This window comes from Tiliqua scincoides, chromosome 12, assembly GCF_035046505.1.
Source record: "Tiliqua scincoides isolate rTilSci1 chromosome 12, rTilSci1.hap2, whole genome shotgun sequence".
Lineage (NCBI taxonomy): Eukaryota > Metazoa > Chordata > Lepidosauria > Squamata > Scincidae > Tiliqua > Tiliqua scincoides.
The window spans coordinates 6715915-6736814 of NC_089832.1; the positions used below are offsets into that span (position 1 = coordinate 6715915).

The 20900-nt window shown below is 43.8% G+C and overlaps 2 protein-coding genes across 3 annotated transcripts in view; one reads left to right on the forward strand and one right to left on the reverse strand.

Moving 5' to 3' along the window:
* LOC136663165 (LON peptidase N-terminal domain and RING finger protein 3-like) overlaps window positions 1–6583 on the forward strand; it is a 16534-nt gene extending 9951 nt beyond the window's left edge. The window contains exons 8-9 of the mRNA XM_066640143.1: window positions 359–508; window positions 1730–6583. Of these exons, the coding sequence (XP_066496240.1) occupies window positions 359–508; window positions 1730–1891 (312 nt within the window). The 3' untranslated portion in view covers window positions 1892–6583. The remainder of the gene's footprint in view (window positions 1–358; window positions 509–1729) is intronic.
* A 7861-nt stretch (window positions 6584–14444) lies between these two features.
* KIAA1210 (KIAA1210 ortholog) overlaps window positions 14445–20900 on the reverse strand; it is a 47738-nt gene continuing 41282 nt past the window's right edge. For both annotated transcript variants that reach the window (XM_066640127.1, XM_066640128.1), the window contains exons 10-12: window positions 20395–20579; window positions 18697–18790; window positions 14445–16671 (exon numbers count right to left, since the gene is read on the reverse strand). In XM_066640127.1, the coding sequence (XP_066496224.1) occupies window positions 16517–16671; window positions 18697–18790; window positions 20395–20579 (434 nt within the window). In that variant the 3' untranslated portion in view covers window positions 14445–16516. The remainder of the gene's footprint in view (window positions 16672–18696; window positions 18791–20394; window positions 20580–20900) is intronic.

Consider the following 20900-nt stretch of genomic DNA (forward strand, 5'->3'; position numbering starts at 1 on the left):
GGCATTACCCAGTTTGAACCCTTGAGGTGGAGAGCCAGGGTGCTGTAGTGATTCAGGAGTCAGACTTAGACCTGGAAGATCCAAGTTCAAATCCCTGCACAGCCATGAGGCTTACTGGGTCATCTTGGGCCATCTCCTTCAACTATCTCACAGGGTTGTTGTGAGGATAAAAGGAGGGGAGGAACCATGTAAACCATTCTGAGCTCCTTGGAGGAAGGGCAGTATAAAAATATGATAACATCAAAAATGAGCTTAAGAGAGGATATTTTGCTTTGAGCTTCCTAAAAGCATGGAAGTGTTTTTTCTACAGTCTGATGACTAAAATTCCTTCATTTTTCTGACACTCTGCTGGTTCCAGGTGCAAGGAGAAGGATCTGCTGGGCTAATTGTCCTCCACAACTCTGTATACGATCAGGCCTACACGTGGTTTAATTCTCTCAAGTCAGCACTCAAGAGCCGTATCCTCGGTCATTTTGGTCCAATGCCTGCTAAGGAGTTGGACCCACAGGTATGCCATTCTGGCTTCTGTGCATTAGTACATGTACGTAGGTGCCTTTCTAACATTTGGTTGAAGAAAAAGAATGAGGCAGGTCCATGAATATACAAGAAGCCCAAAGTTGTGGTTTCTTATGCTGTGTTCCATAAATGCTAGGAGATCATTTGGTGGTTGAGTTGTTCTTTGGGAAGAGAGATCACTTGAGGCTTATCATGCCTTCACAGTAATCTTTTGCAGAGGTTGAGCTGGGCTTAATGAGGAACAGCAGCAGCAAGCACACAGGCAGTGCTACCTACACAGTAGCTTTTGCTCAAGGACTTCAGAAATCTTTCAGCAAATGTGTAAAGATTAAAAAAACCACAGGTTTTGTCTCCTTATATAAAAAGAAACTGACAACACAGACCAGCATTTTTACCTTTCCCTGGAGTTCACAGTGATACTTTCCAAGGAAGTCCAATGTTTTTCAGGACCTGATTATTTGAGGGACCATCTTTCCTTATAATTTGACTCCTCCTCTGAGGTCATCAGAGGTGCCCTTTTAACCATGCTGCTATTGATGGAGGTTAGGGGATGGCTGCAAGGAATTCTGCCTTCTCGGGGGATGGTGCCCTATGGAATTTCCTGCCCTTGGAGTTAACTAGGAGACCTTTCAGAAGGCAACCTGAATAATGTTTTGATGGCTGAAATGATGGACTGGCTGTTTAATTTTGATTGAACCTAATTTTAATTGTGTGCCCTTACCTGGAAAAAGGTGGGGTATAAATTCATTAAATAAATATGCCATAAGAACATTTTCTGGATCAGACCAATGGAAAACTTCTGCTTCCTGCAGTGGCCAACCTGGGAAGCCTGCAATTGGGCAGTGATGGCAAAGCCCCCCCCCCAGCAGCTGTTCAGCAGCAGACTGTCTCTGAAGAGGGAGGCTCCATGTAGGCGTAGTGACTAATAGCCACTGATGGACCCTCTACCCCTTTTTTTAGATTGTGTCTAGTCTTTAAAAACCATCTACTCTAGAGGCTGTGAGTTCCCTAAGTTGTGCATTGCATGAGAGCTTGCCCTTTTTTGGTCTGTCCTGAATCAATGTCCATTTTTTAAGTTTCCTTTTGGGTATGCGAGTTCTAATATTCTGAGTAAGGAAGGGGGGAAAAAAGTATCCCTGTTTGCTTTTGCCACACCTAGCAAAAACCACCTGGCTGCTTGAATAATGCTTGCTCTCTTCTTTGTCCATTGCAGGCCAACCCCAATGGTCCTGCCTGGTGCTGGTGGGTACTGGCTGTCCTTCCTCTGGAGAGCAGAGCCCAGCTTCCTTTTCTTGCCATGACGTCCCTGGAAGACCGCTTGAATGGCATCCGGCGCATCCTTGCCTTCATGGCATCCCGCGAGAGATTGCGATGATGATGCCGCAAGAAGTCCTGTGAATCCTCTCTTCAGTAACCAAGAGCTCGAGCCTCTCTGTTAGCGTTCTCTGTTTTTTCCACGGTGAGGCTTAAATTGCCTTTTTGAACCTGCCCTCTCCTGCTATGTAACACCCAGTAGCTGTTTGCTTGCAGAAGACACAAAGAGGATGGGCACCTGTCACCCAAATTAGCTTTCTGACCACTGTAGGGTTGACAATTCTCATTTAACACATGTTGCAAATGCCATTTTGCAAAGGCTTCGCGTGCAAAAGAGACGAATACCTAGTTGTGCCATTTTGCAGAGATGCATTTTGGGAGAAGAAAATGGTTCCAGCCTGAGTCTGTGTACGTGGTAAACTACTCTGAGCTGGCAGTAGTTGCTGTGTGGGCCACCTGCGGTGTGGCCCTAAGTGAGTGGACTCAGAGTCCCGTGGAGTTCAGTGGGTCAGTCTTGCTTCCTTGGAACTCTGCTGAGGGCTGCAGCCTTAATGTTAATGAGCTCATCCTTCAATTGCTGCATTGCATTATGTATAAACTGTGTGGAGTGGGAGAGGGAAACTGAACAAAACAGAAGTGATTTGCCATGAATCTTTTGAAAAGTTTTCTTAATTTTTATTTTGGGAATAGTTGCATTGAAATTAATCTGGTTTAATGTGAAGCCAAAATACTAATGATATTGCTGCATTTATTTCAGTGGCACAAGTCTTATTCCAAAGGGTTAATTTTCTTAATATATGCACATATGTATATATAACTTCACCAGTTTTGTGGAATAATTTTTTTCTTGATTTTTGCATCAACACATTTTGTTTTGTGTTTCCTGTTGTAAATTGTAATTAAGTGTGTCTCCAAGCAGGAAGTTAAACTGCTGTGCTAATTTATGGTGTTTTATACTGAATTTAGGGAAATGAGGAATTTGCTTTTATTCATCTTCAGTACTTGTGTTCTAATGCTTTTCTGCATATCATCACCAGTGTTAACTGAGTCCTTCTGGGATGTGTCCCAGCAACCTGCCATGAAATCTTTTATATATAATTTTGCTTAAAACAAACCAGTCAGTGAGTTGGTGGATGTGTTGAGGTTGAGTCCATGGAAGTTCAGAATGTGATAGCAATAGCAGAATTGGTTTCCTGAAAAGCTCTGCTTTCCTTCTCCTCTCCCAAGCAAGTTTCTAGTCCTTATGAAATCCTTCAAAATTTGCAGATGCTGCTGCCTTTTGAAATATCAGATGCTACAGGGTGATGGAATAACATTTCAAGGGATTGGAAGCTGTGTGTTGTACTGAGACCCTGCACAGCTCTCTGCCATGGTTAGCAAAACCAGATTTATGCAAAATAGCAAATGTATGCAAACCAAGAATGCTTTAACAAGCATGCAGGTCATAGAGATCTGCTTTCTTGGTGTAGATTGGGCACAGAAATGCACTCACAGTGCCATGGAAGTCACACACAAGTGCAGTTTGCGGTTGTCTTTCTGCAAAATTGCCCCAGTGCACCATGGGGAGGCAGGAGGTGCCATGGTTGTCCAGCAATCTGGTACCACCCACTGGTAATCTGTGTTCCCTCATTCTATGCTTCTTGGATCACCTTCTCATTGCCTTGTACTAATGTCTCCTTGACATAGCATTCTCCAACCACATGTTCTGGGTCTCAAAAACCTGTCTCTCAGCATCTTGCCCTTTAGCCAGCCCTGAACTTCTGATATCATTGCATTTGATCCTACATACTGATCCCTGTTGTGCAGTGGCTGAGAGGCTATGCTTTCAAATTGGGTGTTCCTTGGATTGCATTTTACCAGGTGGCCTTAGGCAAATTGCATCTTCTGGTCTCCCCTGCAAAGGGATTAGTAATACCTCCCTGGGTGGTTGTTAGGACATCAAGATACCCTCCCCCCCTCCCAGCAATAAAATGTGTTATCTTTTTTCCCCCTCAAGCAAGTTTCTAGGTCTTATGACAATGATTCCCAAACTTTCTCCCTTGACCTGCTGGGCCATTGGCTATAGCTCCTCATTAGGGCTACAATATAGATTGCATAGTGTGGTGGGTTTTTGTGAGGATTTCGTGGCTTCCTGGGTGGTTTCTGTGGCTCCCTAAGGAGCCACAGTTCACAGTTTGGGAACCATTGCCCAAGTTATCCTTCATAATTGTTGAGATTTCAGAAGGCATTTTTGCCTTCTGAAATCTCTGAGAAATCTGAATCTGTATAGAAAATCCTATACACATGCTACATACTGAAAAGGATTCTGTAGCTCACTGATAGACCCTCTACTTTGCACAGCAGATTCAATCCCTGGCACCACCAGATAGGGCTGAGAATGGAAGCTTCCTTTGGAGCCTGAAACCCTCCTATAAGTTGCTTAGTAATTGATGAGACTGTGCTAGTCAAAGCTGATTGTGAAGTCCAGACTTGCTGATTACTTTCTACACTAATCTCCATTCTGATCTTACTGCACCAGACCCACAAGCCAAAGGGAATTGCTTGTGATTCTTCTGATGGATCTTGGCCTCTCCTCCGTGCTATTTGCAAACTAGAGTAAAATGCCGCTGGTAGACAATATCTGAAGGGGTCCTGAAAATAGCATTTTTAATTGTTTCCAGTGGCTGTTTGGGCAAGAAACCAAAGATGTGTGAAAACCCAAATTGTGTGATTTAGTTACGTGGCAAGTCTTCCACCTTGCAAGTGTAAACATGCACAGTTTGTCTGAATCAGTTGAACTGCTCTGTGTTTGTGGGAGAGGGATGGGGTTACATTTTGGTCACATCCATCTCCATTGATTTCAGTGCATTTGGGTTTAGTGGGCTGTCACCACTAACACACCCCTTCTTCCCTGTAGTCTGTTAAATTGAGAGTTTATTGCATTTAGATTTCTCTCTGTGTAACAGTGGAATTTGGCACAGGTTGGTGACTTGGAAGAAACGTGGAAACCTTTTTGTGTTGGTTGAGACAACCAGGATTTTTCCTCTGGCTTTCATGCTGATAGGACTCCAATGGAATTGGTTATCTGAAGAGGTCCAAACCATAGTGGGTTCCTCTGCCCCGATTATTATAACAAATAGATTCTGCAGTTCATCCTAAGGAAAGATGAATGATATATCCATTGTGCTTTAGATCCTTTCAGGGAGTAGCTCAGGCTTGATGTATATACAGTGCAGCTGAATGAGGTGGTAGAATTTTGAGTGGACTGTACCATTTCAGGCCAGGAGTTGCCAATTTAAAATGTTTCCTGTGTACAAGAACTTTATGAGTAAAAACTAGCTTATCAGGGCATGGAGAGAGACTCTAATCAGACTTCTACTTTTCTGTTTGCAAGGAGCTTTTCAATGCAAATATAATTCCAAAGCTCTTCACTGATTTTTTTCCTTTTTAATTTTGCAAATGGCTTTGCCTTGCAATCAGCACGAAAACTAAATGAATGTGCAGTGGATACAGTCTGTTCTCCTTCCTATTGCAAGTGTATACTAGGCCTCAGACTCCCATGTCAAAGATTCCCATGTCTAGGCATGGTCCAGAGAAGATATTTAAATGTTGCACTTAAAAATCAAGGCACATACAAAATTTAATGGAATATTATGACCACAATTTTTTTGTGGACAAGTGTTGGATGAATTGATCTCAAACTATTTTGATTTATAAAGATGCCACTGATTAAGTGGGTTTAAGTCTTTTGGTTTAATATACAGGGTGACCTAAAAGTAGGTGGACAGTAAATGATAACATTTATTCCACCTACTGTCCACCTACTTTTGTTTCACCCTGTATATGCTTCCAGAATATGGTATGCACATCTAAAATGAGAATCTCTCTGAGATACTATCTGTTTTTAGAGGATTCGTGTGTGTGTCCCAGCAAAGTCTGTTTCCCTTTCAGAATGGTTATTTAATATTCACAGGCAGATATATGCAGAAGCAGTTGATTTGATTGGTTAAAAGTCATACAGTTATATAGTTAAAGAAATCTTTGTTGAAATCAGTTCAATGAAATATGCAGTTGTGACAGTAACAATAGCCTTCCCTTGTTGCAGGTATTGGGAGATAGTTGCTTGTGTTCTACAACTATCTTGCTGCCAAGTTGTGCTTGCTTGCAGGTTTTCATAAATGTGTGAATGAACTAACTTCTTGGATTGAAGTGCCTGTATTGTTACTGGTTGCCATTCTGGAGCTTCTCAAAATTCTTAGCCATAAAAGTTTTAAAGTGAACTTTGTCACTGAATTTTGAGGAGCAAAAATGGCTTACAAAGCAGTTGTAGCAAAAATTGTGTAAAACTTTTGATATGTTTTGGGGTTAAGACCTGAAAGTCAAAATGGCCGTTCATTGTAGAACATGAATGAATGTAACTCCTCTTCTCCTATAATTCCATGGTCTTTCTAATGCCAGAAATTAAAAGAAATATGAAGCCATTTTAAAGGAAATCAACCTGTTGTAAGCTTGCAAATTCTTCGTACAGCAAAAATTTTAAGCAAAGAAACTCTTGCACTACAATGAACTTGAAGAATTTAAGTTAAACTGGTTATTGTTCAGTTACTTTTTTTTAATAAATGAAATTTTATTTTTTAGTGTGTTCTAGTTTGTTTGCATTTTGTCATATTTGAGATGTACTTCATGTATTTATGGTGTATTAATAATGCTGTTTGTTGATGGTTTGTGTGTCTAGTGGTTTGCTCATTAAAATGGTTTGTGTTGACACTCTAAATCTCTGGGTTGGTAATTGAACAAATACACAGCAACACAGTGAGATCCTGTAACTTGAGATTGTGTTGCTAACTTGGCCCACACAGGCCAGCATTGCGTAGGATTTGCTCAGTTTTTTTTTTGCAAACTTATAGCTAGTTCCCAATCTCTGGAAAGAACGATTGGTTTTGTGTGTTGTATTCCCAATCGGTAGGAAGTTCTGGGACAGGGTCAATCCTTGTATGAAACTGTTCTAGAAAGATATGGTGACTTTTATAATGTTCTACTACAAATACACAGGTAGAGCTGGTAGGAAGCAAAGCAGATTGGCAGTCCTAGTCCGTAAATCCATCAGTCCTGGTCCTTTGTCCTAGTACTAGTCTGTCAGTCCCCCCAAAAGGTAGCAGCATGCCCTTACATTCACCATCAACTTTGACCCGCAGCCCACCTACAGCATTTAAATTGCCTCCTAATTTTTCTGCACTCATCAGCATTCTGTCAGGATGCAAAACCACTCTGTATCCTGGAAGGAGACATGACCCATATTCCTTGCTTTGGGAACATCAAATGGCTTTCAGTGCCCATTAGGAAGCAAGTCTTTCTAATGTCAGAAATTAAAAGAAATATGAAGCCATTTTAAAGGAAATCACATTTTAAAAAAATGTTTTTATGGCCTCTATTGATCCAAAGAGTGGAGGTGGCTTAAAGCAGCAGCTTTCTGTTTATTTTCATAGTAGGACATATAGTAGTTGAGGCTGAGAAGGAAACAGCCTGCCCAACACTATTTCAGTGAGTACCATGCAGGGATTTGTGAACAACACAGTCCTGGAACGTGCTGGAATCCCTAGCATGTATTCACTGCTGAAACAGACGCCTGCGTTGGCTCGGTCATGTCGTGAGAATGGATGATGGCCGGATCCCAAAGGAGCTCCTCTATGGAGAACTCGTGCAAGGAAAGCGCCCTACAGGTAGACCACAACTGCGATACAAGGACATCTGCAAGAGGGATCTGAAGGCCTTAGGGATGGACCTCAACAAGTGGGAAACCCTGGCCTCTGAGCGGCCCACTTGGAGGCAGGCTGTGCAGCATGGCCTTTCCCAGTTTGAAGAGACACTTGGCCAACAGTCTGAGGCAAAGAGGCAAAGAAGGAAGGCCCATAGCCAGGGAGACAGACCAGGGACAGACTGCACTTGCTCCCAGTGTGGAAGGGATTGTCACTCCCGAATCGGCCTTTTCAGCCACACTAGACGCTGTTCCAGAACCACCTTTCAGAGCGCGATACCATAGTCTTTCGAGACTGAAGGTTGCCAATACAATATTATAGTGAGCACTCTGAGTAAGCCGCCATTCTGGCCGCACCAGACTGTTCAGCCAAGGAAGTCTCTTCTTTCATGGATGTTGCAATATCAGTTTCTGATATCTGTAGGCCACCTGTTCTGTTCAGTTTTTAACACATTCATTGATTGATGTTCTCTGTCCAAGACAGCAGCTATGCAGAACCAGGGATAGGGCTGTAACTCAGTGACTGAACTCCTTCTTTGCACAGAGAAGATCCAACCTTTCATCCCTGACAGTATCTCCAAGTAGGGCTGGGAGAGCCCATGTCTGAAACCCTTCGTAGATGCTGCTGTTTAGAGTTGGCACTTGGCAGTACTAAGTTAGATTGATCAACATTCTGATTCGGTGGCCAGCAACTTCACAGCAGACATGAAATATCAGAGCCAGTAGAGTAACTCTTTCTTTAGCAACTTAACAGATGCAACTTTCATAACTCATGAAGTGGGTCAGTTGACTGCTGTAGAGGAGGGGAGGCAGGGTGGCCCAGTTACATAATGTGGGTAACTAAAGGTTAGAGTCTGGTTGAAAACAAGTCTCTTGGAGTGTGTTTGTTTTTCCAGAAGGAATATAACAGATAAATGTCCAGGCCTACCCAAGGCGGCCCGTCTCAATAGTAGCAAGGGTGTGTTCTTTGTTTTTGCTTTTATAACTAGCTGGAAACAGTTTGCAAACATCTGAGCAAAGAGTGGGAAATCCAGTCCTGCAAGAAAGGTATGTGACTGTGGGCACAGCAGAGAGAGGTTATAAAAGAACCAGTGCATTAAGCCATAGATCTACTTAAATCATTAGTAGTAACCAGGCTGGAATTCTGCAAAACCAGAAGCAGAGTTGTTCTGTTGACTTTTTGAAAAATACTAAGATGGTTAATGGCGCTCAGGGTCTATTGAAAGATTTGACACCTGAATACATCTAACTGCAAAGATGCTCTCCTGTGCCACAAGTTGGTGCTGCAAATGTGCTGGTCAGTAGGACCAGGGCTGGCTCAAGACCTCCCAAGAACCTGCGACAGCACATCAATACTGCTCTTCCCCCCTGGTACTGGGTGAAGCAATTCCCTTGGCTTCTCCTAGTGCTTGGATTGGAAAAGGAAGAGGGAGATGAAGTGGTAGAGGAAGTGTGGAGGAGAAGAATAGTGAACTAGAGCAGGGGTGTCCAAATGTTTTGGCAGGAGGGCCACATAATCTTTCTGACACTGTCGGGGATGGGGGGGGGGATTCAAACATTACAAATTTGAATACATTTACATAAATGAATATATTAGAGATGGAACTTGAATGAATGAAGGACTTGCAATAGCTCAAGGCCTATAAAAGGCTTTGCACAAATCAAGGCTGGCCTTTCCTTCGCTGCCACTGCTGCATCATGCATGTGAAATAGCAGGCAGTGGAGGGAATCCTCTTCCCACAGCTCATGCAAGAGGTCAAACAGTCACCCTCAGGCTGAGAGCAGTTGCATCAGACCAGCATGGGCTCCAGCATGTCTCCAGAGGCTCAATGGAGACTAGGGGCTCCCTGCAGGCCAGATTGGGAGTTCCAGAGGGCCGCAAGTGGGCCCCAGGCCGAGGTTTGGGCACCCCTGAACTAGAGCATCAGCAATGCATTGGACCAGGGGTGTCAAACTCATTTCATATGGTGGGCTTAGCATTCACAATGCCACCTGAGGACTGGAAGTGATGTCATTAAGTAGGCTGCAACCAGAAATAAGCACTTTTTTTCTCACTTAGGAACTCATTAGCTGCGAATGACAGAAGAGAAAATATGCAAAACGATCATATTTTCAAAATATGGGGGAGCCCAATTATCATACAGTCGGTGCTTTTAGCAGTGGCACCTGAGAACAGCTCAGCAGCTATAAGCACTGATGATGGTGCTGGGAGCACCTGAGGACCAGAGAAAGAGCATCCCTCGGTGCATCCAGCCAGCACGCTTTATGTTGGGCATCCCTGCATTGGATACTGTAGTCCATTACTCTAATTCACACTTCCTCTTCTACTTTGTCCTTTTCAGGGACTAGGAGAAGGAAATTCAGAGAGGTGTGTGGGTGGTCAGAAGTTGCACTTCCCATCAGCCTGTTGCCTGATGTGACCCCCTCAGTGGGCCTGAAGAATGGGCTAGTCCTGATAAAATTAGCTCTGGGTAGCTCTCTGTGTATAGCCTTTCTCTGAAGCATCTGCAGTTTGTGATCACAGCAAGCTGCATTGTGATTGTGGTAAGTGATGCTGTAAACATTTTTCTAGCAAGCATTAATCTGCATTGATTAGGCTTGTTTTTGAAACCTGAAGACCCCTGAATTTTTGGGGATCACATGAGAGGGGCTTTTTTCTTTGTAAGTAGAATACTAGTATAGGAGAGGCTGGGCTAAAATTTCTCCTGCTGAAATATTAATTTCCTATTTGCAAGGAATGGTTAATATGGTGAAGCATTTGTTTGCAATTGCAAGCTTCCCAAGAAGCTTAGACTACTTTAAAAAAGGTGAAGAGCTCAGATTTTAAAAACAAGAAGCCCAATCAATGCAGATTAATGTTTGTTATAGAGACTTTACGGCATCACTATGTAACATGTATACACATGATATATGTATAGGGTGACCAGATGTCCTCTTTTTCCAGGACAGGTCCTCTTTTTCAGCCTTGTGTCCTGGAAAAGAACTTAAATGATCTCCTTTTCCCTGTGAGCAGGCAGCACGTAGCCTTCTTGCAATTAATAAATTATATAGAATAGTTTTTAATAATATAGTATTTAACCCACATGAAATCAATATGAGTGTTTAGCTTTTATTTTGTCATGTCTACATTTTTGTGGGATGTCCTACATTTTGGAGTGCCTTGTCCTCTTGTGGTTATGACATATGGTCACCCTGTATATGTATATCAATATACATGATATAATGCCATCACATGGTATTAGAATCATAATCCCGTCCCCCACCTCCACAAAGCCTCTCCATTTTTATTAGGTTAACATACAAGATTGTGTTTAACCTGTTTTCATCCATGAGTTCTTCATCCCTGTAGTTCAAGTAATCTCATTCTTTGAGTATCTGTCTCATCCCTTTGGTTTGCAACTTTTTCTTGCCCTCCTTCTAGCTCAAATCTCCTCTTTCATGTTTGTGCTCTAGAGAGATTCTCCAAATTCTCCTGGGGTCACTCAGTTTACAGCCGGTTCAAAAGTTGAGAGATTTAAACTTGATTTAACCTTGAATTTTCCATTGAGCAGGATGTCTTGCAGACTTGGAGACTGATTGAGGAGAAGCACAGCTTCCTTTCAAATTTTGCAGGGACCAGGGGAGTAGAGTGAAATATTTTGCTTTAAAACATTTTGCTTTAGAACATACTAGTAATGTAAAAGTGGAGAAACCAGTAGGTTGAATGATGAAACATATTAGATGAAATTAGAGGCATGTTTTTTTTTTCCCCCTCTTGCACTACACTAGAACTAGGGGACATCTAAAATTGAGAGGCAGGGGAGTTAGACAAAAGGAAATATCTTTACCCAGTATGTAATCAGTGGAACTCCTTGCCACAGGCTGTGGAGATGGCATCTGGCCTAGATGCCTTTAAAAGGGATTGAACAGATCCACTGTTTGAGAAATGCTGGCTTACAGGTTGTAACCTATCTCTGAATGCCAGATGCAAGGAACTGGCAATAGGATACAATTAGCCTGCCTGTGTGAAGCAGTAGTGGGGAGGGTTTAGCCCTTCACCCCCCATGCCACAGTCCTGCCAAAAATTCGTCCTATGGCTATTTGCTCATACCAGGAACCAGTGTGGGATTGATATTAGACTAGAGGCGGGGGGGGGGGGGGAGAAGAGAGAGATCTGGGTTGAAATTTCTGTTCAGCTCTGAAACTTCATACCAGCTGTGCCCTCTTAGCCCAAAATACCTCAGGGTTGGTGTGAAGGCAAAATGAGGTCAACTCCCACCCCTACTCTGAGCAACTTGGAGAAGAAACCAGATCTAAAAGCAAGCAAACAGATGAATGAATAAAATGAAAATGTATGATCCCACCGGATAATTAGATCCAGCTGGGCTGTGTGGGATAAATCAGAAAAGCAAGCATGGTATTCTGTGGCCAGGCCTCAGCCTTCCTGCTGAATGGGCCCTTTGTTCGAGGTGTGTTTCAGATAGGACAGTGGCCAAACAGTGATGCTCATTTGTGAGTGCTAACAACCCAGCAGTCCTGTGTCTGTCTCTGACCCAGAACGTCCTGGTCTACACCCCCAGAACCCACAAGTCCCTGTGGGAAGGTCATTAAATCAGCAGCATCTCAGTGGATTTTTAAATGCGCAAGTCATGATAGAGCACAAACTGTTGGCTCAGAGAGGTTTTATAACTGCATTATGTAAGCCTGTTTTGGAAACCTGTACCACAGAGTCCCAGGGAGGGCAGCGTTGCTTCTTCCACAGCTCCACGTCATTGGTCTCCTTTGTTTTCCTTTAATGCTACTGAATTTGTTTTGTTGCACTGAAGGGTTTTAAGCCAGGCGCACTTGTGTCTCTCTCTCGGCTACGATGCACTTTTTGCTAAGTCAAAAAGCACAGAACTGTCAGCAGGGCTCTAAGGAGGCCTTTCTGTGGCTGACATTCAAATGTCTGGTGATTTGAACGAGGGAAGGTGGCATGAAGAATAGGGGTTGCACAAGAACCAGATTTGGGCTTGGTGGGCTTTCCAGCAAACTTGGGTACCCTCACATGTCTGCACATACTTAGCAGCATCAAGACATGTCACAGAATGAAAATACTCATTCAACGTCCTTCTCATATGTATACAAAGAGTGCACACCATCCTTAGATGGTAGTAGAGCACTGGTCTGTCTAGGGCAGTCTTATCTGCCCTACTGCCAGCAGCCATTGGATAGGGGTATTTCTCAGAATTACCTGGAGATGCTGCCAGGAACATGGAATCTTCTCCCAGGGGCTCTCCTGCTGAGCTACTGCCTGCCCTCTCACTTTGGTATGTATGGAGTTCTTCTGCTTGCATCTTGTGACTGAGAACATACTGTACCTAGTTATACTGTACCTAGTACCTACCTAGCTACTGTACCTAGCAGTTCCCTTGGGGAGAGAGGATGTTTGAGTTTTTTTGTGAAAGGGGCATGTGAGAACCCTGGAAGACCTATTTTTAAAACTCAGTCCTAAGTGCAAGCAGCCCTACCCTCTCATTCTTGGGACTGGGAACATAAATGCTCCAGCATTTTGAGGAGAAAAACGGGGACACTCATTTTATACTCAGCAGTGGCATAGCTAGTGGGGGTGCAAGGCACTGAGTTTTGCAGTGAGCCTCACCATGGCATGCAAGTGACCCCTCCCACGTTTTGCAGTGGGAGCAAAACAAGTATTTGCCTCAGTTGTGCTCCCACTGTCTGGAATGGCTCCAAAGACGAGGGGGAAGAGCTGTGGTGAGGCTCCCTACAAATCTTAGTGCTTTGCACCCCCTCTAGCTATGCCAGTGATATTCAGCTCCTTCCTCTCACCTGTGGAGCCATTCCAGACAGCTGCAGAGCCATGAATTGTATGATGGTGATCTATCTATTCACTGGTCCCAGTCCAGCTCATGGAAGGCTAACTGCTGCCATTGGTTTCGGTGGGATATGCAGCACCATCCTACTTCAGAAGTAATGGGAAAGGGCTTAATCGCCAGTAAATGTTTAGAACTATTCGTGTCTACCCAGAAGTAGGCACTAGCAAGCTCAATGGGTCTTAAGCCCAATTAGTTGGACACTGACTGACTGTTGGCAACCTTCAGTCTCGAGAGACTCTGGTATCGCGCTCTGAATGGTGGTTCTGGAACAGCGTCTACTGTGGCTGAAAAGGCCAATTCGGGAGTGACAATCCCTTCCACACTGGGAGCAAGTGCAGCCTGTCCCTGGTCTGTCTCCCTGGCTATGGGCCTTCCTTCTTTGCCTCTTAGCCTCAGACTGTTGGCCAAGTGTCTCTTCAAACTGGGAAAGGCCATGCTGCACAGCCTGCCTCCAAGCGGGCCGCTCATAGGCCAGGGTTTCCCACTTGTTGAGGTCCATTCCTAAGGCCTTCAGATCCCTCTTGCAGATGTCCTTGTATCACAGCTGTGGTCTACCTGTAGGGCGCTTTCCTTGCACGAGTTCTCCATAGAGGAGATCCTTTGGGCCATCATCCATTCTAACGACATGACCGAGCCAACGCAGGCGTCTCTGTTTCAACAAGGGTTTCTAAATATGGTTGGTACAAAACAGGTTTTGCTGTTTTCAGGAATTATTTGTTCACCTAGGAAGGAAACTGGTTCAGTTTGTATCCTTGGGGGGAAAAAAAGGTTCTATCACCCTCTGCTGGCAAGTAAAAGAAGATAACAGTAAACCTTTAATGAGAATTAGATTCCCTTCCAGCCATATGGGGTCCCACAGTCCTGAAACTTATATCAGCCCTGGCACAAAAGTTTCTACTGTTACCAAAAGCCTTTGGACAAAACAGCAGTCCATAATTTTAGCATTTCTTGTCATCTTCACTGCAATAAGGGTCACTTTTTTTCTCCAGGGTGCACTCCCTCCATCACCAACATACCAAAAGGTCTATTATTACAATAGCATTTAATAGTAAACAAAATCTGGGACCAATACAAAAAAAGAGGCTGTCCTGAAAGGCAGGGATTACAAAACATATATAAAATACCATACATTTAAGAATTAGACAACAAAAAATAATGCATTGCTTTTGGTGTCCTTTGCAGAGGGAGGGTGACAAGCCAAAGTGACAGATATTAAGGAAAGATCTTCAGTGGGAGTTAGTTCAAGTTAGAATCATGTTGCCTGTTTCTTGGACTGGGGAGCCAAAGGAACAGGGGCAAGGCTAGTGTAAACCTTTGCAGGACTCCAGTAAGCAAACATTGTCTGCAGAAGTTTTTCCCAGCAAGTAACAAAGTTAGAATCTCAACCATTGCTAGGGATAAGGTAGCTTAGGCTGTACCTAAACATACTTACCTGGGAGTAAGCCCCATGGAACACAGTGGAACTTACCTTCTGAGCAGCAAGGCATAGGATTGCACTGGTGGAAGTGTTGAGGGTGAAGATCCCCCCCACCCTGCAACTCCTGGATAGGGCAGCATCCTTCAGTAAGTAAAAACCCCTTTGCCCCTCCCCTTCAGTGACACAATCCTGGGGATCTGTGTTGCTGCCTTTGCCTCCTTCCCCTGCCCCCCAAAGACTTAAGTTGGGAGGTTTGTTCCTAAGAAGTTTGAGAATCTCTGATGTACACACTTACCTGGGAGCAAGTCCCAGTGAACTCCATGGGGTTTACTTTAAGCAGACCTGCTCACACTCTTAGCCCTGCATTCCTCAGCCTGCAAAATGAGAGCTGTGGGGTTTGGAGGGCTATAGACCACTATGTCCAGAAAATAGAACATTTCTAGCCCACTGAGCCAAATGTAATTTTAAAATTGTAGGCCAAAGGTGAGCAACCTAATGATTAATGTTTAATCATTAACAGCAGGCCAATGCTGCGTTTGTGCAGTGATATACCTTTAAATTGGTGCTGCAACCCAGCCCTCTGGACAGGTACAAGCAAACACTTGCTCAGATCAACCTATCATGGTGGGGCTCAGAATGAGCAGATGGTACTGGTTTGTCCAGCCACTTTAGATTCCAGGTTTAAGGGGAAAAAAAATGGTAGCAAACAGGTGGAGAGTTACTGAAAAATTCAGTTAATTACTGCCAACACCCTTGAGCCAACATGAAGCCTGGAAGCACCTGGGTGAACCAGCAGGTCTCTCCTCTCCTGTATCCCATGAGATGGGGAAAGGAGATGCATTTAGCTGCAAGCATCTGATTGATGAATGACAGCTACAGCCAGCAGTGATAGGACAAATGCCACTTAGGAACTGAAAACCTGTCATCAGACTCAAGTTCTGCAGCTATAAATTCACAAATTTATACAAATTTGTGGAATTCACAAATTCCAACACTGACCTCTGGAGACCTTACACCCACTATGCAGAAATACTGTCTGGGGGGGCAGGCTGAACCTCTATTGCAGGAGTCTCCAAACCCCAGCCCGGGGGGCCTCTATCTGGTTCGTGGTCAGCCTCTGATCCCCTGAGAGCCTCTGGCCCAGTTGACCAAACACAACCAGAGTTGTGCTTGCGGGGTGGGGAATGGGCGTCCATTTAAGGGTGTGCTTTGGGCTGTGTTCATGCTTAGAAAAACTCTGGGCATTTGACCCCATTCATTCATCTAAATTCCAGCTCTAATGTATTTAAATTTTATATTTAATTTTTTTCCCGGCCCTCGACACTGTGCCAGATATTAGATGCAGCCCTTTGGCCAAAACGTTTAGAGACCCCTGCTCTATCAGATAATGTGCAATAAGTCTTCAAGTTCCTTCTCCACAAGTTGTAGACCCCAGCACCATAAGGATGACCAGAATTGCCTGAAGAATTTTATTGTCTTTCATAGTAGAAAAAAATTCCTGTGTTAATTCCAATGGTTACCTGGGGTTAAACATCCAGTCCAAAAACCCTTTAGATAACTACATGTTAAAAGATGCCTCCCCACCCTCCCAACCCAAGTCCTTAAAAAAAACAGCTCACAGTGAAAACAATTATTATATATACTATTAATACAGCTATTGGCAATGACTTCAGTCCATGGCTATTGAACAATCTGAGGCATCTCACTCCAGGCTTTAGCCTTTTTCTTGGCCAGAGACAGCCAAGGTGGCTCCGCAGGGCTGCATGTTGACATGGGCAGGGTAGGTGATGGCCTCATTTCCTTTTCCACCCAAGGCGCTTCCTTGACCAGCACCGCTGAAAAAAACAAAGCAGGACAGTGAGTGGAAAAGCAGGAAGTGGGGCAGAATTTGGAACTCCCCAGGAACAGGAACTCCCCAGGAAAGCCCCAGAATTTGAGTTTCTTTTTATCCCCGTGGCTTTTGACACTACAGTTCAGCTCAGTATTTAAAGAAAGCTCAAATGGGATTATCAAAGAAGCTGAGGAAGATGGTGTCATGAATATGTACAGTTTAGGCCTAGGTTAGCATGTGAAGCCTGAACCAAACTAAGCCTAACCAAACGGAGAAATGGCTAGCAGTTCCTAGCTGCAAGAATGTGAGTAAACAAACAAAAAGATGGTTGTCTCTCCTTTGCTGGCCAGAAAGGACAGACAAGAATTACAACCCATTGGAATGTTTAACACCTCAGTAGACTGAGGGGTGCCTGATCAAGTGGAATGGAATGCAGCTATGGATCTCCAGCTGGGATGGGGAAGAACTAGGAGGGCTAGCAACCAGACCCACTCTGAGAAAGTTCTGTCCTCAAAAGTTTCTGATTGGACAGTCTAAGTATGAAGTCACCTCAGTACTATCGGCATAAGAAGTATACTAATGAGTGCCCCGAGGGGTGTGTCCGGTTCTTCTTGGGCAGAATTTTTGGGTGCAACATCCTGCACACTGTGAGCTCCATTGTCCACCATGGGCATCTGGCCTCACAGGTAGCCTGGAGCTAAGAGATCTACAAGAGTAACTGACCCAGGTAAGCGATAGGTATTAACAGAGATAGCCAGCTAGCTTTATTATTTTATTGCTAATATGTTTTCCTAGATGTTTATGCCTCTAGCATTTGCTGCCTTATGTAACCTTATGGACTTAATAAACTAAAATCTCTTTTACCAAGTTGTTTCATTGTCTGTTGGGGACAAAGGTTCAGAATCCTGCCTAGCCGTTCAGCAAGCTACCAAGTGCTCATTGAGGTCTAGTAACTTGAGAACTGAAGCTTTAATTGGAGAAAGAGCTCAGTGCCTGCAAGGGACAGAGTCAAGCCTAGAGGGTCTCAGTGTCCCTGGACTGAGGCACTGGCACATACAGGGTGGTGGCAGTACTACTGTACAGGGGGGCCTTGAGGGCTTTAGGGTTCGAGAACCAAGAACTCTGAGCACCCCAAACCCCCCTAAGTTTATGACAGATGACCAGAGCAACCAAAATTATTAGTGGCCTGGGGCACATCTCTTATGAGGAATGGCTAGTGTTTGGGGTCTAGAAAAAAAGCACCTGAGAGGGAATATGTTTGAGACATATAAAATTATGCATGGGATGGATACAGTGGATAGAGGGACATTCTTTTCTCTCTTGCACAATATCAGAACCAGGGGGCAACCACTAAAATTGAGTGTTGGGAGAGTTAGAGCAGACAAAAGAAAATATTTCTTTATTCATCATGTACTTAATCTGTGGAACTCCTTGCCTCTGGATATGATGATTGTACCTGAAAGCCTTAGATGCCTTTAAAAGGGGATTAGACAGATTTATGAAGTCCATCACAGGTTATAAGCCATGATGGGTATATGTATCCTCTTGAGTCGAGAAAGAGGCCATCTCTGAATGCCAGGGTGTGGAAACAGGATACAGGTTTCTTGTCATGAAGACGAGCTTGCTGAGGCATCTGGTGGGCTATTGGGAGATACAGGAAGTTGAACTGGATAGGCCCTTGGCCTGACCTGGCAGGGCTTTTCCTATGAACTAAGCACCTACCAAGGGATGGTGAAATTGTAGACACTCTCTATACTGGAATGTATTTTCTACAGAAGACTATAGGTAATGGGATGCAGCTCAACAGAGCAACTGCCTTGCATAAACCACTGACCTATAGCCCACTTCCCAGATACTGGCTGGTCCAATATTATTTGACCTGCCTCTGTGCTTTTGGCTCTTATGGACTGACACAGCTATCAAATTCCAATGCTCTGTGCACAGTTTTTATTTAAAAAAAAAATCTTATCTGAATCTCCCCCCCCCCCAAATCCACAATCCCTCTTTTTCCCCATTCAGTTTTCCATACTTGTAGTCATTTTCAGTTGTGCTTTGTTCTCAAGGCTGCACAGATGAGGTGCACTCTTCTTTTTCAGTAAGTTCTCACCAGCTGGGTTCACTTGCTATAAAACAATGAACACACCACAATTTGCATAGCACAACACAAATACAGACAAGGTCAGGTTTTCTTCCATAAGGGATCAGTTCACATATAATGTCAAAAGTGTGGTTTAGTGCTATGGGAATGAGCCTATACTCACATGCTCCACCCTTCCCTTCACACTGTCTCATTTGCTCCCTCACTTGATTTAGTGGCAAACCATAGTTTTCTGAGTATCTGAATGATGTTTTGTGCAAGTCATAGTTTGCCCACAAATCAGAATTGCAAATCCAACAAACTGTGGTTCTTAATTCTGGTTTGCAGGCACACTGTGGCTTGCACAAACCATAATTCAGAAAACTTTGGCTTGCAACTAAATTGGAAAGGAAGACTAGAATTAGACAGCATGAGGGGAGGAGAGAAGGCAGGAGCAAGGAAACACTGGGCTTGTTCACATACCACCAAACTGACTGACGCTATAAATACATTGCTACAATTCTTTTATGTCAAGAGAAAGGTAAGATGCTATCTCTCACAGACACATGCACAAACTCTAGTTCCCATTATTTTTCGGGGGAAGTAGGCCACTTGAGACTGACAGGTTAGGTAGAGGACAGAAAGCGTGCTTTTTAATTGCACATAACTCTTGCTGAAACCAAAACAACAAATCTTGGAGATAACGCCCAAAATGACATGCAATCAAGCATCATTTGTTGCGTGTGATTTACATCAAACAAAGCTGCAACATTCATTAGCAAAATATTCAGTTCCTGTCCTAGGGCTTGTAATAGGACTCTGTGTTGTTTCAAAGCCTGCCCATTTTCACCAACAATCAGCTTACACACCATGTCTGTTTTACTGCCTGAGTTCAATACGCTAACAATGCTATAGACAGGAAGTTACGACTAAGAGGTCGGGAATTTTCCATTAACCTAAACACACATGTGCGAGTGCACACGCACCTTTAGACCCCATCTTAAAAGATAACCATACAGCTGCAATCCTATACATCAGTGCTTCTCACACTTTTAGCACCGGGACCCACTTTTTAGAATGAGAATCTGTCAGGACCCACTGGAGGTGATGCCATGACCAGAAGTGACATCATCAAGCAGGGAAATTTTTAATGATCCTAGGCTGCAATCCTACCAACACATGCCCAGGAGTAAGCCCCATTGACTATCATTGTTAAAAGCATATACTGAGTAGGCTGTTCAAAGTAGAGATCTGTAACATTTCCCCAAATGCAGTCACATATCACGGTAGCATTGTCTAATATATTTAAAATAAAATATTGAAATGAATGGGGACCCACCTGAAATTGGTTCATGACCCACCCAGTGGGTCCTGACCCACATTTTGAGAAACACTGCTATACATGTTGACATAGAAGTAAATCCCACTATGTTCAGTGTGTATAGGACTGCAGCTGTGGTGTACTTCCTTTCCGGCACTTACAATACATAAGCCTTTTTGAACCCTCACACCTTTCATTCTGCAAACGAACCTGCTAGCCAAAGCTATGACAATATTGTGAACTTATTTTTTGGAAATGCAGTATGTAAATATTTTTAATAATGTGGACAAGGACCAAGGCATACTGCTGCAGCCTTTATACAGTCCTACCTTTTCCTGCTGTGAAACAGTCACAGGCTTTTGTTCCTCTGACCCTGTCTTGGTCAAAATTTTTTCCTCCTGTTTCTGTCCTTTTGCAAGAAGGTTTCCCTGAAATCCTTTCTGTTTCAGTTTTGCCATGGAGATCCATGCTGGTTCAGAGGAGGGGTTTTCCAAATGGGCAGCAGGTCTGTGCTCTGGGACAAAAAGAGATTTATGGGAAATCAATCAATGTGACATTTGTTTTCATCACACAATTGCCCACATACACTGCGCTCTCGAAGCTTTTCTCCCCATGGCTCTTGTCCTCAACCCCTGGAGTCAGCCATACCATAATCTTACTAAGGGCCCAGACCTGCCACCAGGAAGGGCATAGCCCACCTCAGACAGCAGGTTGCTACTGATTTCATTGACCAACATCTTTGTTGCCACCATGGAGTACAGAATTTTGATTTCCCACCTTAAGCACCAAAACATCTTGGGCAGCCTCTGACTCTATCCCACCCTAAGCTCCTCAC